Here is a 14,443-nt window from a genome sequence, read left to right on the forward strand (position 1 = left end):
GCCCAGGGTGGTTCAGGACTGAGGACCCTGACCTTGCCCTTTGGTCCCAAAGGCCTCTGTGGCCAGGTCCTGCCCACGTGCTCTCTGCTGACCCATGAAAGCCAAGTTCTCCAGAGATGGGACCGGTTGAAACCATTTCCAACCCAGGAGGGCTTGGACAACCTCGTGGATATCCTGACCAAGGCTAACATCGGTGGTGATTTGATGTCAGTGTCCTAGAACAATCATATCACCTTACAAAGTGTCTATTAAAGTCTGACCACTCGGGGTGGGTCTGCGGACCAGCCGCACTGGCACCATCATGGGAGACGGGCAGATCCCGTGCTCGCCCCAGACCCACTGGACCAGAATCCACACGTTAACATCCCACTGGAGATTCGTGCACAAGAGGAAGCGTGAGAAGCAGGGATTACAGCCCCCAGACCAGCACAGATGGTGCTTTTCCCCGATCCCGCGCCCCTGCCAGGTTCACAAGGCACTTGGGCCCCCGCACCTTCAGCTTCTTGAACTCCTGACGAGACAGAAAGCCCTTGCAAGCCGCCTGCAACAAGATGATGCTGTGAGACACCAGCCTCTCCCGCTGCTTCTCCAGCCTGGAGACCACGCCCGCCTTGAGGAAGACCTGGAAGGAGAGAAGGCTGCAGGTGACTTCGCTGCCACCGAATCAGACCGCCTCAAGTGGGAGGGGCTGCCGCTCAGACCCCAGTTCTCCTAGACCTACCCGAAGTATCTGTCAGTAGCTGCCCTTGACTGGGGGTCTAAATGGTCAGAGCATCTTGCCTCCTGATGCCTCCTCTTTCCCTTCTTCTGGCCCCTGGATGCTCAGAGTGTGGTCCATGCACCTTAGCATGGTCATTGTCACCTCCTGGGAGTTTGTTAGAAACGCAGCATCTCAGGCCCCACCCCAGAGCTGCGGAGTCAGAACTGGCATTTTCATTTAATCCCCAGGGGATTCATGCACACACTCATTTGAGAACCCCTGGTAGGACAGACCTGCCCAAGCGTCTCTGTGCACCGGAATCACCCAGGGAAGGTGGTCAATGCGCATTCCCAGGCCCCACCCCCGGATATGCAGAATCATGGGCTTGGTGTCAGTCCTGGGTGTGCGTTCTTTTCTGATAAGTGCTGTTGGCCCTGAGACAAGCGCCACCCCAGAAATACTTGGTCCTGCCTTATAAGGAGGGGCAGAGAATGCTGGGGAAGTGAGGGCAGCCCTCCTTGGTCAGGAGGGGATGGGGCCTGGCGGTGCCACCAGCGGGAGGTGCAGACACTGAGCAGAACACAGCGGAAAACACCGTTTCCAGGCCCTGGTGCACCAACAGTGGATGAGGGCCCCTGCAGCAAAGTGATCACTGCCTCCCCGGCACCCTCGCTGCTGCCCCCAAGAGACTGCAGGGAACACGGGAGGGTTTTCAGAGGGAACCAGCAGCTCTGGGGCCAGGCCTGCTCCGGCCAACGCGGTGGGGTCATTAAAGCTGGTGTCGCCTCCCCAGAGGCAAAGGAAAGACGCTCTGCTGCTGGGATATGTGTGAGTCGGTGACGGGGGAGGGTTACGTTTCAGACGCCCTGGTGCCGCTTATTTCTAAGCACAGTCCTGTGCGTTTCTTTGCCAGATGTGGCTTGTAGCCCCAGAGGTGTTCCGTTTCTCTGGAGCCACTGGTGAGCTCCACCTTGATCAGTGACATTGTCAAGTAATCCACGACATTATCAATCAACGGCTAACACTGATGGAGCCCTCCTGTGTTCTGGATCTGAACTAACCATGTGGTATGCAGGCAAAGCACTTTACACGCAGAATCTTACATGGTAGTTACAACAATCCCCCCATTTCACGGAGGGAGAAACTAAGGCTAAAAAAGGCATGTGCCAACAACCCTCCGCCAGCAGGTGGTAACACCGGGATTTATTTCCCTCTCTCTGACTCCAGAAGAGACTACAATTGTCACTGAATGTAATTAACATTTGCATGGCATCTAAATTTTTCAAAGCTCTTTCTCCTATGTCCCATTTTAATATGCAGAACAGTCCCACGAGGAATCTGTCAGCTCAAGGAAGCTGTGTCACTGACTCAAGTTCACATAGCTGGTGGTCAGCAAAGCTGAGACTCGAACCCAGAACCTCAAGTCCACACCCTGTACCCGTTCTCAACATCGGCAAGAAGCTTCACTTCCTCGCTCACATGATCCAAACACCGGGAGTTTGAGGCTGAAATGCAATTTGATTCCAGGTGGAACAAAGGGTCTCAATCGATTCTCCATTCCCTTAAACCTATTTTCTGTAATGAAGACCACTCTGCTAATCCCACAGCAGCCAATCGGTGCTAACTCTGTTTCACAACCCTCCATCGCTTTACAGAACACTATCAGCCAAGACCACCAAGACAATTAGCCTCATTGATATAAACACACGATTGACTCATTACCTATCAGATTGCTTCAATAATGACTGCATTATTTTCACAAGCTAGTGAGTCCCAAAAGCTGCTATAAAAAAAAAATCAATGATCAAAGTGATGACAGCGCTAGTCCATACATTACAAAAGGCAGCGAGTGCTGCCAAAACTGTTATTGATTAAGTATGAGGCTTTCATTAAAAAGATAATTGGAAACGACCATACGCAGAGTGGGAGTAAGTCATCGCCGCTGCAGAATCTTAGCTTGATTTTTTTTCTTTTAAGAGCATACTCCGACCAGAAGGCCGACGGCATGTGGAATCCCACCTTTTTCATAAATGTCATGGCCCTCGGCACAGGCTTCGATAAGGTACCGGGGGCTGAGAATCACAAAGAAAAATCTAAATTATTCACTTTTCAGGGGTCCAGCTGCTTATCGGGCCCACGCAGAGTGTAACATCCCAACATCCCTATCTTTAAGGGATCTCTGGAAGCCAGTTAGGCAAGCCAAGGTTTAAAAATCTAATATGGCAACCACTCTCCTTTTTGGTATTGCTGAGGAATTAGCTACCCGTCTCTTAGTAATTTTCCAGATTAGAGAAGTTTAATTCTTTAAACATTAAAACGCTATCCTGTTTGACAAGCATCCTGACCCCGTTGGCAAATGCCTGCCACAAATGATGACAGCCAGCCCCTGTTAAAGGACAATTTACTGAGTCTCACAGCCAGCTTGGGAGGTAGAGAGCAGTGGGTCCATTTTACAGATGTGGGAACTGAGGCTCAGAGAGGCTAAATCGCTTACTCAAGATTCACACAGTTAGGCAGTGGTGGGGCCTGGGTGTGGACCAGGTCAGCCTGTTCTCTTCCCCTATTCACAGCCTTCCCACCTATTAAGTGCCGAACCCTGCAAAGCATGAGAGTTGCATCTGCCCTTAAAGATCTCAGTCTATTGCCTTGCCTGGCTTCCCAAAGGGCACAGTGACCTTGATTTGCTCTGGACAGTTTCTTAGTGAATGCCAAGTATTAATAATAATAATGTTTTATTACGGGGATGTTTTTGGCTGGTAGACATCTTGCCTCGCCACTGTGAGACTCTGTATAGTGACTTTTCATCTTGCTGTTTTCTTCCCTGCTCTGCAATAGTTGATGGGATCACAGGGACTGATTTTGAAATTCATGAAATAACTAAGTAATTTATCTAAACAGTAGTTCTCAAACTTGAGCATGTACTGGAATCCCCTACAGGGCATGTTACAACCGAGACTGCAGGGTTCCATCCCCAGAGTTTCCGAATCAGTAGGTCTGGGGTGGCACCTGAGAGTTCTGTTTCCGGGGAGCTCTCGGGTGATGCTGCTGCAGCCGGTCTAGGGACCACACTTTGAGAACCACTAGTCTAGAAGGATGAAGTTCTTGGAGCTGAAGAAGAATTCCTCTGATTCAAGACCATAAACATCTGTGTGTAAAGAATTTGCTGTATATTTCCATTAAGAAACAATAGAACCCACAGCGTATTGAAGAGAACTTGGGGGTTGGACCAGTACAGGTTTCCATGGGAGCTGTGCTCCTGGCTCCCTAGAGGACCTGGAAAAGGGGCTGACTTCCCAGAGGTACACTTTCCTCATCTGTGAAGAAGGGATACTGTAATTATCTCAAGAGAGACTGTGAGGGAAAAGAGGAATAATATATGAATTTGCCTAGCATAGCACCAGGCTTGTGGTGGGAGCCCAGTAACCCAGGGGTTTATCTCCTCTGCTGGAAATGTCCACAGAGTTGCTGCCAGCTCCCAGCAGGATCAATCAGGTTGGAACCACAGCAGACTAACAGCTTCAACCACAGGCTGTAGAAGGACCAGGAAGCCTGCGGGGAGAGGCTCGTGTGTCTAGGGGGCAACGACCAGCGTGAATGACTGTGAGCTCTCCGAGGAAAGAGGTGTGATGGGGCAGCACACTTCACTTTGCAAGAGGTACTAATGGCCAATAGTGCCACCAACACTTTACAGGGTACCTGAACGTGGAAGGCAATTAATTGACAAAGGTTGCCTGGGTGCCATTAATCAATCAGTAGATAACCAAGTGGGGAGGTGGTCCCTTGGTCTATTCTCTCTCCAGTTTGTATTTCTAAACGTTGTCCCTACTGCCCTGCCCTCCTCCTGGTCCTTGAGTTTCCAACCTCTGTTCCCCACTCCCCACACTATGACCCAGGGAACGCTAGTTCTGGGAGGTGGTAATGCATCTTCCACAAAAACAAAAGGGTGAGGGTCCCAGGGTCAGATCATCTGGGGAGCCCCAAACACTGTATTTTCCCTCTTGAAAACTTACAAGCTGCATGAGCATATTAGGGCTCCATGGAATTCTTCTCTAAACGTTTCAACTTTTCTGGAAGGGTTTCTGGCTCAACACCAGCTTGGAGAAATCTACGTCTCTCAGCCCTAAAATCACGTACCTTCTTCTCATGCCCTTTCCTTTCACTTACTGCTGCTAATCCGCTAGGACGGCTGTTGTGTTACAGTTGGTTGCAAAGCAAAAGTTACAAGGCTCGGAGTGAAGATGGGTGTTTCTGAGGTTCCAAAAGTCCTACCTGAAGTCCAGATGTTAATTCTCCAGGCCACTGAGGTCCCTGGGAGTGTTACCTCTAATAAATGATATTCCCCAATGTTATTTCCTCCCACATTATAACATTTTGTCTTAACAGCCTTGTTACATAACAAGGGCAGAGATCACTTAGCCCTGTGTTCAGCCCTCTCTGGTGGAAAGGAGACACACAGAAGTAGTGGATGCTGAGGAAGGACAAGACTCAGGTCTCACGTGCGTCCCTGACGTCATGGGTAGAACGGCAAAAGGAAGAAGCTCTACTCACCTGGCTGTGCCCCACGGCCACTGTCTTCTTCTCCAGATCCAGGGTCTGCAGGAGCTCTGCCACAGCCTGGGAAAAAGAGGAGAGTTAGAGAGGAAGACAGGCTGAGGGCAGGAGACTCCCAAAGTGGAAGGCCAGCTGGCTGCATGGCTGAGGGATACACCGGGAGAGAGAGGGTGACCCCACGTGTCTGTGAGCTAACAGAGCTCCACCTCCCCAGGTAAGTGTAGAGGAGGAGCACGTACTGGGCACCTACTGTGTGCCGCCCACTCTGCTGGGACCTTCACAGACACCACCTCATTTCAGCCTCACAGCAACCCTAGGTAGGTCGTCATACTACCACGCCCATTTCATAGAGGAGAAAACCACAGATGCAAAACTAAATGGAGGATGTGTCTGCTACGGAAAACACCATGGCAGTTCCTCGAAAAATTAAACACGCAGTTACTATATGATCTAGAAATTCCACTTCTGGATATATACCCAAAAAAGTGAAAGCAGGGACTTGAACAGATACTCGCACACACTCATATTCATGCCAGTATCATTCACAGTAGCCAAAAGGTAGAAGTAACCCAAGTGTCCATCAACAGATGGATGGATAAAGAAAATGTGGTGTATACGCCCAACGGAATATTAATCAGCTTTAAAAGGCAAGGAAATTCTGACACATGCTACAACATGGATGAACCCTGAGGACATTATGCTAAGTACAATAAGCCGAACACAAAAGGACAAATACTGAGATTCCACTTACATAAGGTCCGTAGAGCAGCCAAATTCATAGAGACAGAAAGTAGAATGGCGGCTGCCAGGGGCTTGGGGAGGGGGAGGGGAGTTAGTGTTTACTGGGTACAGAGTTTCAGTTTTACAAGACGAAGGAATTCAGGAGATGGATGGTGGCGACGGCTGCACAGCAGTGTGAATACACTTACCACCACTGGACTGCACGCTTAAAAATGGCAAATTCTATGTTGCCTATGCTTTACCACCATTTTAAAAACACAGAATGAAAGCATTTCCCCAAGGTTATAAGTTACACATGGGCCGAACCAGACCCGAACCAAGGTGTGTCGGGCCACACTGCAACACCTATGTCTCGACTGCTTCCCAGGCCCAAGACAGCTGCAGAGGGCCCTAGGCTACTGGGGAATTTACCTGCTGTGTCCCCCGTGACAGCCTCCCCAGCACCCTGTCCTTCTCATCACATGTGCCAGAGATGGCCTCACTCTCCCAAATGTGTGAATAAATAGCGTGGCCTTTAACCCTGTGTTCCTGACCTAGGTTAGGGAGGGAGAGCCTGTGTTTAATTCACCTGTTTCCTCCACTGCACCTGGTACTGTTCTATGCATACAGTAGGAGCTCGATAATTATGACGACTGAATGAGGGAACGCCCAGCAAGAGAGACCCAGTGAGGGTAGAAGCGGGGCAGGGTTGGGGGGGAGTGTGGAGAAAGGCCACCCCCTCCAGGAGAAACAAATTCACTCAGAGATCCCCGGATGCAGCCTTAGCCAAAGCACCAGCCACTTAATGGAATTTTCCTCTTGTCGTCTAGGCCTGCAGGCTCTGAAACAAGGCTGCCAGAGATCCTTACCCTCAGATGAATGCAGGTCGTGCCTGGCTCCCTGGTGACTGCCAATTCTCCTCCCGCTGCACCCTCACACCACCCCCTCACGGACCTTCCATTCACCGGAAATCACAAAGTCTATCTTCAGAATAAGCTGTCAGAAAAGTAATTGCGACACTCAAAGAAGCAAAAGGTGTTATGAGACAGAGTAATCTGGTAGATGAGTTTCAATTCCATGGGTCATCGACATCACAGAAAACTTCCTAAGATACAAAAAAAAAAATGCTTATTAAAAGCCTACTCTGAGGCTGTAATCTGGGGGGAAGTTTCCTCCTCTGACCTCTGAGAGGAACATTCCATAGCGCCCCCTCCAAAAATTCAGTGGTTTCACTTAGTACATTTTAGCCAAAAACGTTCCAAGGGAGCTATAGGCAGCAGAATGCATAAAACCAACATATCCAGACTACAACATTTTTTTTCTCTCTGCACAAGAAGAAAACAAAATAAACATTGGCTGAAAACAAGATGGACGAATGGAAAAGAAATGAAGCCTATAGCTGGTGACAATTTTCTAACCTACTTTGGAGTTAACGCCCAGAGCCCACGTGTGGGAGGAAAAAATCAGGATGTGGAGTTAGATCCACCTGGACTGAGATTCTCGTTTAACCACTCACGAACTGTGTGACCCTGGACAAGCATTTTACTCTGAGCTGCAGGCTCCTCTTCAGAAAAATGGGGGGAAATAATGGCAGCTATGATGGAAGACTCTGTGGCTGTGCTTGTGGAGGGCTTCACAAAATAGCTGCATACAGTAGGCACTCAGTAAACATCCTGAGCCTGTCCTGATGTCCTGGAGCTGGTCCTATCAGCCTCTCTCTTGGATAAGATGGCGGTGGTGCTGCAGAATGCGGACTAAGCTTCCATTTCTCAGGTGTACCCCAAACACGGCCAAAACACACAACCGTCCCCACAAGATCCAGGGATTCTTCTCCGTCTCCCTGCTTTCTTAGAGCCCTTTAGAAGTCTGTGTAGCCAAGCACATTAGACCTCACGGAGATATTCTGTCCTGTTGACCTCACTGTACAGATAAGGACGCTTAGGTCCAAGTGACAGAGTGAACAGGTGGCTGCGGGCACTGAACTGTGCTTCTGACCCTCATTTTCCTCACCTGCAAAATGATGCTAACATTCCCTGCCTAGACGGTACAGGGGCTGGGACAATTAACGGAGGATATGTACATGAAAAGGACTTTGTCAGTGACTCTGTACTCAGCTGCTCTCATTATCAACATTAATATTACTCTTAGATTGAGCCATATGAAATTGTCACTTGCTTAGGTGAAATACCAGTGATTTCATTTGTTTCTACCTAATATAATCACTGCCCAACAGCCAGTTGGTGGATGACAGGGCAAAAATCCAGGTGACTGTAAGAAATTTCTTCCTTGTTCCGCATCTTTATGGAATCAGCTAACCCATCTGAATTGTCCCGACAGTTGAGGTAAAACCTCTCGGCATGGAAGGCTGAGTAAAATGTTGGCCATTTTGCTTCCAAAAACAGAGTTTTCCCTTGTGTTTTGGGGTCTGAGCACTGCTCTGAGTGCTTTACCCATAACTCATCTAATTTTCAAACCTCTGTGACTATCTCAGGAAGTTTTATGCCCATTTTATAGAGAAAGAAAGTGAGGTCGAGTGCAATGAGAGGACTTGTCAAACATCACATGACACAACCCCAGGGAATCAGAGAACTCAGCCTGTTCTCTGCCCTCGGACGCTGCGATCCAGGACAGCTCCAGTTTTCGCTAGCTGTGGGACCCTGAGCACGCCGCTCCTCCTCTCGGGTCCTCTTGGTGCCCTATTCGAGAATAGGAGTAGTCACGCCTATGCTACAAGGACGTGGGGGCGGTTTAATGAGACCACGAAAGCAGTGTGTAGGAGTGAGACTTCCAGAATGTCAGTCCAAGGAGCCTGACAAATCCTCTCCCCGCAAAACCATGACAGAAATGGATACAGTTTTCAAAAACAGCAACTTTGATACTCTGGAAATTGAGCAAGGGGATGCAGCAAACTGAGAAACATTTATTCAAGAGAAACTACTGGGCCTTTAAGAAGAGTGGGAGTTTATGGCAACCATGGCCAAGACCCTTCCACTCCCCACTAAGCTCTGTCACTGCAGAGGTCCTACCAGGGCGAGGCAAGCTGTGAAAACCATCCACTTTGCTGCCAGAAGGGGTTCACTTACAAGGATCAAAGCAAGGGGAAATGCCACACCCAGGAACACTGTCAGAAGCAGTAGTGCTCTTGGCAGCAAACAAATGGAGAAAGTCAATGGCACAGCCAGCCTAAGACTGTTACCCTGAGAGGGGCAAGCAACGGGCCAGTGACTAGCCAGGTCCCACAACAAGGAGCTGTAGGGAATAGGACAGTCATAGTGGGCCTTGAGAACCTCCCATAGACTCCTGGCAATCTGGAAGGCTACACGCATGCACGGGAGGGACTGAGAGAGCCTTAGGCATGTATATAACCCTACCTAAATATAAGGCCACGTGCACAGGCAGAAAACATGTGAAAGAGCCACACAGAAAGTGAGATCTGTGGCACATTGTAAGTGCCTGAATGTCGGATCCATTTTCCAACCCACACAGAGGACCGTAAGGATTAGATAAAAGCTTCACAGATTCAGAATGTTTGACCACAACCTCTCCTGACCACTAAGCTGTGCTGACACAGGGGCAGCTCTTGAGAAACCACAACTTACAATAAAAACAAGAGTGAAACAAACTGAAAGGAGATGGCAGCAGTCTCACAACGTGGGGGAGCCAGACTCCATAACCCTAGTTCAGATAAGTTACCAAGTAACTGGGAGAAGAGCAGCATTTAGAGGCAGTTTTATATTATTGAAAATGGCCAGCTTTCAACAAAAAATTACGAGGCACGCAAAGAAATTGGAAAGTGTGACCTATACCCAAGAAAAGCAAAAAGCAGTCAACAGAAACCCTCTGTGGGCTCGGATGCTGGACTTAAAGACTTCCAAGCAGCTCTTACGATGCACATAATATACTTAATATCACGCCTGGCACATGCTAAGTTTCAATAAGTACTAATAACTGGTAGAGGTTCTGAGGTTATAAGCCCCTCTGGCGCTGTGGAGTGATGACACACCCTTCACCTTTACCATTCTAGGCTCAAATTACGAGTCCTTCAACGTACCTGGGAGAAACCTAATTCATGCCTCCACCTGCAGAATCCTTTTGTGTCCTAGAATTTTGCACAGAGCTTTCTCTCCAATGTTCAATAAAAAGCACACAGTCTGACATCTCACGTTAAGCTGAACATGCCAGACGAGCAGCGGAAGACTCCAGGAACCACAAAGAGCCATGGCTGGGAAGAGCTTCCCCAACTCAATCCTCAGCAGGTAGTGTGCTGCAGGGAACCCACGGCTGTGGAGACAGATGCTCTCCTAGTACACCGTTTGGCTGCTGTCAGTACAGCACCTTCTCCAGGAAACCCACACCATGACCCAACGGCTGCCATGTGTTTGGGCACCTACTATGTGCCAGGCGCTTTGTTATGCCCTATCACATGTTGTCCCTGGTCACACAGCTATCAAGCATCATGGGGCACGGATGAATGGAAAGAGAGATGGCAGATACCAGGATGTGAACCCAAGTCTGTCTGACTCTAAACCACATGCTTTTAACCACTGAAAACTCTCACTTACACACTGATCAAATCATTCCATAAGGGGGGGGACTATATCTCTGTTCTTTAACTCTATAGGCTCAAGACTGTAAATAGAATGTCTGGCACAAAGCATAAACTATATGGACGAACGTATAAATAACACACACACATATTTATATAATTGGGTTGGTTAACACAGAATGGAAAACATGTAGAGTTATTAAAACAGTAGACCCAAACTGGAGGAGGACAGCAAGGTCAGAAAGAGAAGGATGATGAATAAATTCCAGAGGGCTAAGGCTATGGAAGGCCCTGTAAAAATCGTTTAGCATCATGAGAACGGACAGCTCCCTCTCTCCCTCCCCCCACCCCTCTGCCCCAGTCACGGGCTCACAGGGGCCTCTTCCCAGCAGAAAAGGACTCTGAGACAAATTCAGAGGAAATCGGGAGTGTCTACCAGGGTCTAAGACAGAAGAAGAGTGGCTGCCTTTGAGAAGACAGACTGGCATGCCTTAGGTGTGTTCAGATCAAGTCCCCAGGGACACAGATTTGGTTGGCTAAAATCAATCATCACTGTAGACTCAGGGGAAGACGGTGGGCCCAGGGCTTTCCTACCATGGGATCAGGGAGACTTAGCGATTCCTGCCTCAGCAGCAGAGAGACTGAAGGGACCAGAATCTGGGACACCGCCAAGGTGAACCGAATGAGCTCTTCCAGGAACCTGCCTGAGGTCACTCTGGGAGGGCTTCAGTGTGGGTTAAGGCATAATCTTAACCAGATGGGATAACCTGGGAGAGAGGAACGGGACCCATGATGGTTAGAGAGGGGAGACAGGGTCATTTTGGAGACCGGAGCAGGTGCCTGGGTGTCTAGAAGAGATGGGCATCCTCAACGGCTGGAAGTCAGCGTGAGAACACTGCTCCCTATAGAGGGCCAAGGAATGGCCAGAGTGGACTGACTTCCTTCATAGTTTTGCTTAAGCCAGTTCAAATAATAACGATCTGGTCTTCAAAGCTGTGCTCCTGCTGATAACCTTTTGGTCAACCATCACCAACCACCTGATAAAGCCCAGACTCTATCTCTGCTAACAGTGACTGTGGTCTGGCCCCTGCCAACAACCTCAGACCCTTTTCTTGACACTTGGCAGCATTTATGCTCCAGCCACACTAGATTAGCCACGTAACCTCATGACTCTGGATCTCTGTACATGCTGTTCCCGATGTGGCTTGCCCTGTACTTTCTCTTACTTGATTCCTCGAAATTGTCCCAGAAAGCTCAACTCAATCATCATCTGCTCTGAGATGTCTTCCCTGAATGTCCCACCCTCACCCCTGCTGCAAAAATCCGAAGTTTTAGATGTGTTTCCTGGGGCATCCCAAAACTATCCCTCTGTCTGGAAATTACTCATTTTCATCTTTCTTCCCCACGAAGCTATGTTCTGTTCATTCCTATCTCTCTGGCAGCTAGCACAGGGCCTGGTGCAAAGGAGGCACCTGGTTACAGCTGGATGTGATCAATAATAATTATTTTAAATTAACATCACAGATGGCACATTCTATACAAAACTTCACCAAATACTCTGTCTTCAAAAGGCTCCCGTTCGGAAGTCCTGTATGAACATGAACAGATGCTCACCAGCCCTGAGCATCAGAGGACTGCAAGTCAAAACCACAATGAGATACCACCTCCCACCCATTACGATAACTAATGCAAAACAAACAGAAAACCCAGTAAATAACAAACGTTGGCAAAGATGTGGAGAAACTGGAACCCTCGTTGGGGGGAATATAAAATGATGCAGCCATTACGGAAAACAGTTTGGAGGTTCCTCAAAAAATTAAACATAGGATTACCATATGATCCAGCAATTCCACTTTGGGTATATACCCAAAAGAATCAAAAACAGGGTCTCAAAGAGATATTTGTACACTGTGTTCATAGCAGCGTCATTCAGAATAGCCAAAAGGTGGAAGCAGTCCAAGTGTCCACTGAGAGAGGATGGATAAACAAAATGCTGTACTACATAAACACAATGGAACAGTATTCAGTCTTAAAAGAAAGAAATTCTTCTTTTAAGAATGTGCTGCAACATGTGCTACAACATGGGTGAACCCTGAGGACATCATACTGTGTGCAATAAGCCAGTTACAAAAGGACAAATACTAGGGCTTCCCTGGTGGCACAGTGGCTGAGAGTCCGCCTGCCGATGCAGGGGACACGGGTTCGTGCCCCGATCCAGGAGGATCCCACATGCCGCGGAGCGGCTGGGCCCGTGAGCCATGGCCGCTGCGCCTGCGCGTCCGGAGCCTGTGCTCCGCAACGGGAGAGGCCACAGCAGTGAGAGGCCCGCGTACCGCAAAAAAAAAAAAAAAGGACAAATACTAGATAATTTCCCTTATATGAGGTCCCTAGAGCAGTCAAATTCATAGAGACAGAAAGCAGAATGGTGGTTGCCAAGGGCTGGTTGGGGGGCGGGGGATGGGGAGTTAGTGTTTAATGAGGACAGCCTCAGTTTTGGAAAATGAAGAGTTCTGGAGATGGATGGATGGGTCCATGGATGGATGGATGGCAGTGGTGGCTTCACAACAATACAAATGTACTTAAGGCCACTATGCTTCAAAATGGTTAAGTATGCTTGAAAATGGTTAAGATGGTAAATTTTATGTTATATGTATTTTACCACAATAAACAGTAAAAAGCCCTATGTGAGGAATTTGAGAGCCTGAGTTCAAATCCCAGCTCTACCACTGCCCCACTGCCCAGCTGGGGGATGACAGCCTCATCTGCCTCTGCTGTAAAATGGGGATAATTCCCAGAGCAGGGAGGCTCTATCTACTGAGGGCCGTAACCTTTTCACATTACGCCTGATATTTCGTGATGAGGGTCTGTGCATCTGTGGTAAAAGGCACACACTATTTTTGTTGCGGGAGCACAACATATCCATCAGGGACCCTCCAAATGAGAGTACTTCACTGGGAAAGAGCCTTGTTTGAGCACCACGTGCATGTTGGGCACACAAGGGATGCACCAAGGCCCATTTCACACCCTGACAATGAATTCCCTCTGCTGCTGTCTAGTGTCTAATGATAATATTGACCTTTTCTAGCTGTCAAACTTGTCTTATTAAATCCTGAGGTCTTAAATGCTTTGCACACAGAGGCTGACAGTTTGCCCACCCGAGCACGTGTTCATGTATAATTCATGGCATATCATGTTGCCTGGCAAATGAATATTTATCAGCTTTTTCATAAGAGGCAGGATGGCGTTTCCTTTTGTTGCTACCAAAATCCTATGCTGCAGCAAATGAAATTTGTGAGCAAATAAAAAGAGAATAAGAAGCAGCAAAAACTCCCAAGTCCATTCCACTTGTAATTTTCCACTTTCCGAGGCCTCCAGCGAGTGTATGGAGGTGGCTTCGGTTTGGCTACAAGAGAGAACTGCTGAGTCGTCCAGAATAGAAATGCCTCCATATGCTACCCCCACTGCCCCCGCAGACAGCTCCCCCACGCCCCACTTCTGTGCTGTTTTCAACTGCAGAGGAGCCCAAGCCCCTTTCAATGGTTCCATTCCAGATGCTCTGAACAGAGATTAAGACTGGGGGGGACCTAGGATAAAGAACCCCAATGAAGCTTGGTACAGAGTGGCTGGTGGCACCCAGCCAGGCAGAGTTTCATGGTTTCCAAGATGGGTCGGCGGGGATAGCCTTGCTCCACACCAGCTTGGGTCTGAGGTCCCCTCCCCACGGTGACTCAGGAGGGCCACAGAGAAATGCCGCCTTGTCTGCAGGAGGTGGCCTGTGCCCTGGCCCTTGCTGCAGAAACGAGCCCAGAGAGGACTTAAGAATTGTGACTCTTTTCACTCTTCTTGCCTCACGACTCAGTGAGCTCAGGCATGCACGGGCACACTCATTTGGAGGGGGAGTTTCAACACGGTTGTGAATATCCAGC

At 48.7% G+C, this 14,443-nt stretch overlaps 1 protein-coding gene across 2 annotated transcripts in view; it reads right to left on the reverse strand.

Moving 5' to 3' along the window:
* MYO18B (myosin XVIIIB) overlaps window positions 1-14,443 on the reverse strand; it is a 235,791-nt gene that overhangs the window by 130,592 nt on the left and 90,756 nt on the right. For both annotated transcript variants that reach the window (XM_060122034.1, XM_060122033.1), the window contains 2 exons: window positions 5,249-5,314; window positions 494-622 (listed from right to left, as the gene is read on the reverse strand). In XM_060122034.1, coding sequence (XP_059978017.1) covers window positions 494-622; window positions 5,249-5,314 — 195 coding nt within the window. The remainder of the gene's footprint in view (window positions 1-493; window positions 623-5,248; window positions 5,315-14,443) is intronic.

Source organism: Lagenorhynchus albirostris, chromosome 14, assembly GCF_949774975.1.
Source record: "Lagenorhynchus albirostris chromosome 14, mLagAlb1.1, whole genome shotgun sequence".
NCBI lineage: Eukaryota > Metazoa > Chordata > Mammalia > Artiodactyla > Delphinidae > Lagenorhynchus > Lagenorhynchus albirostris.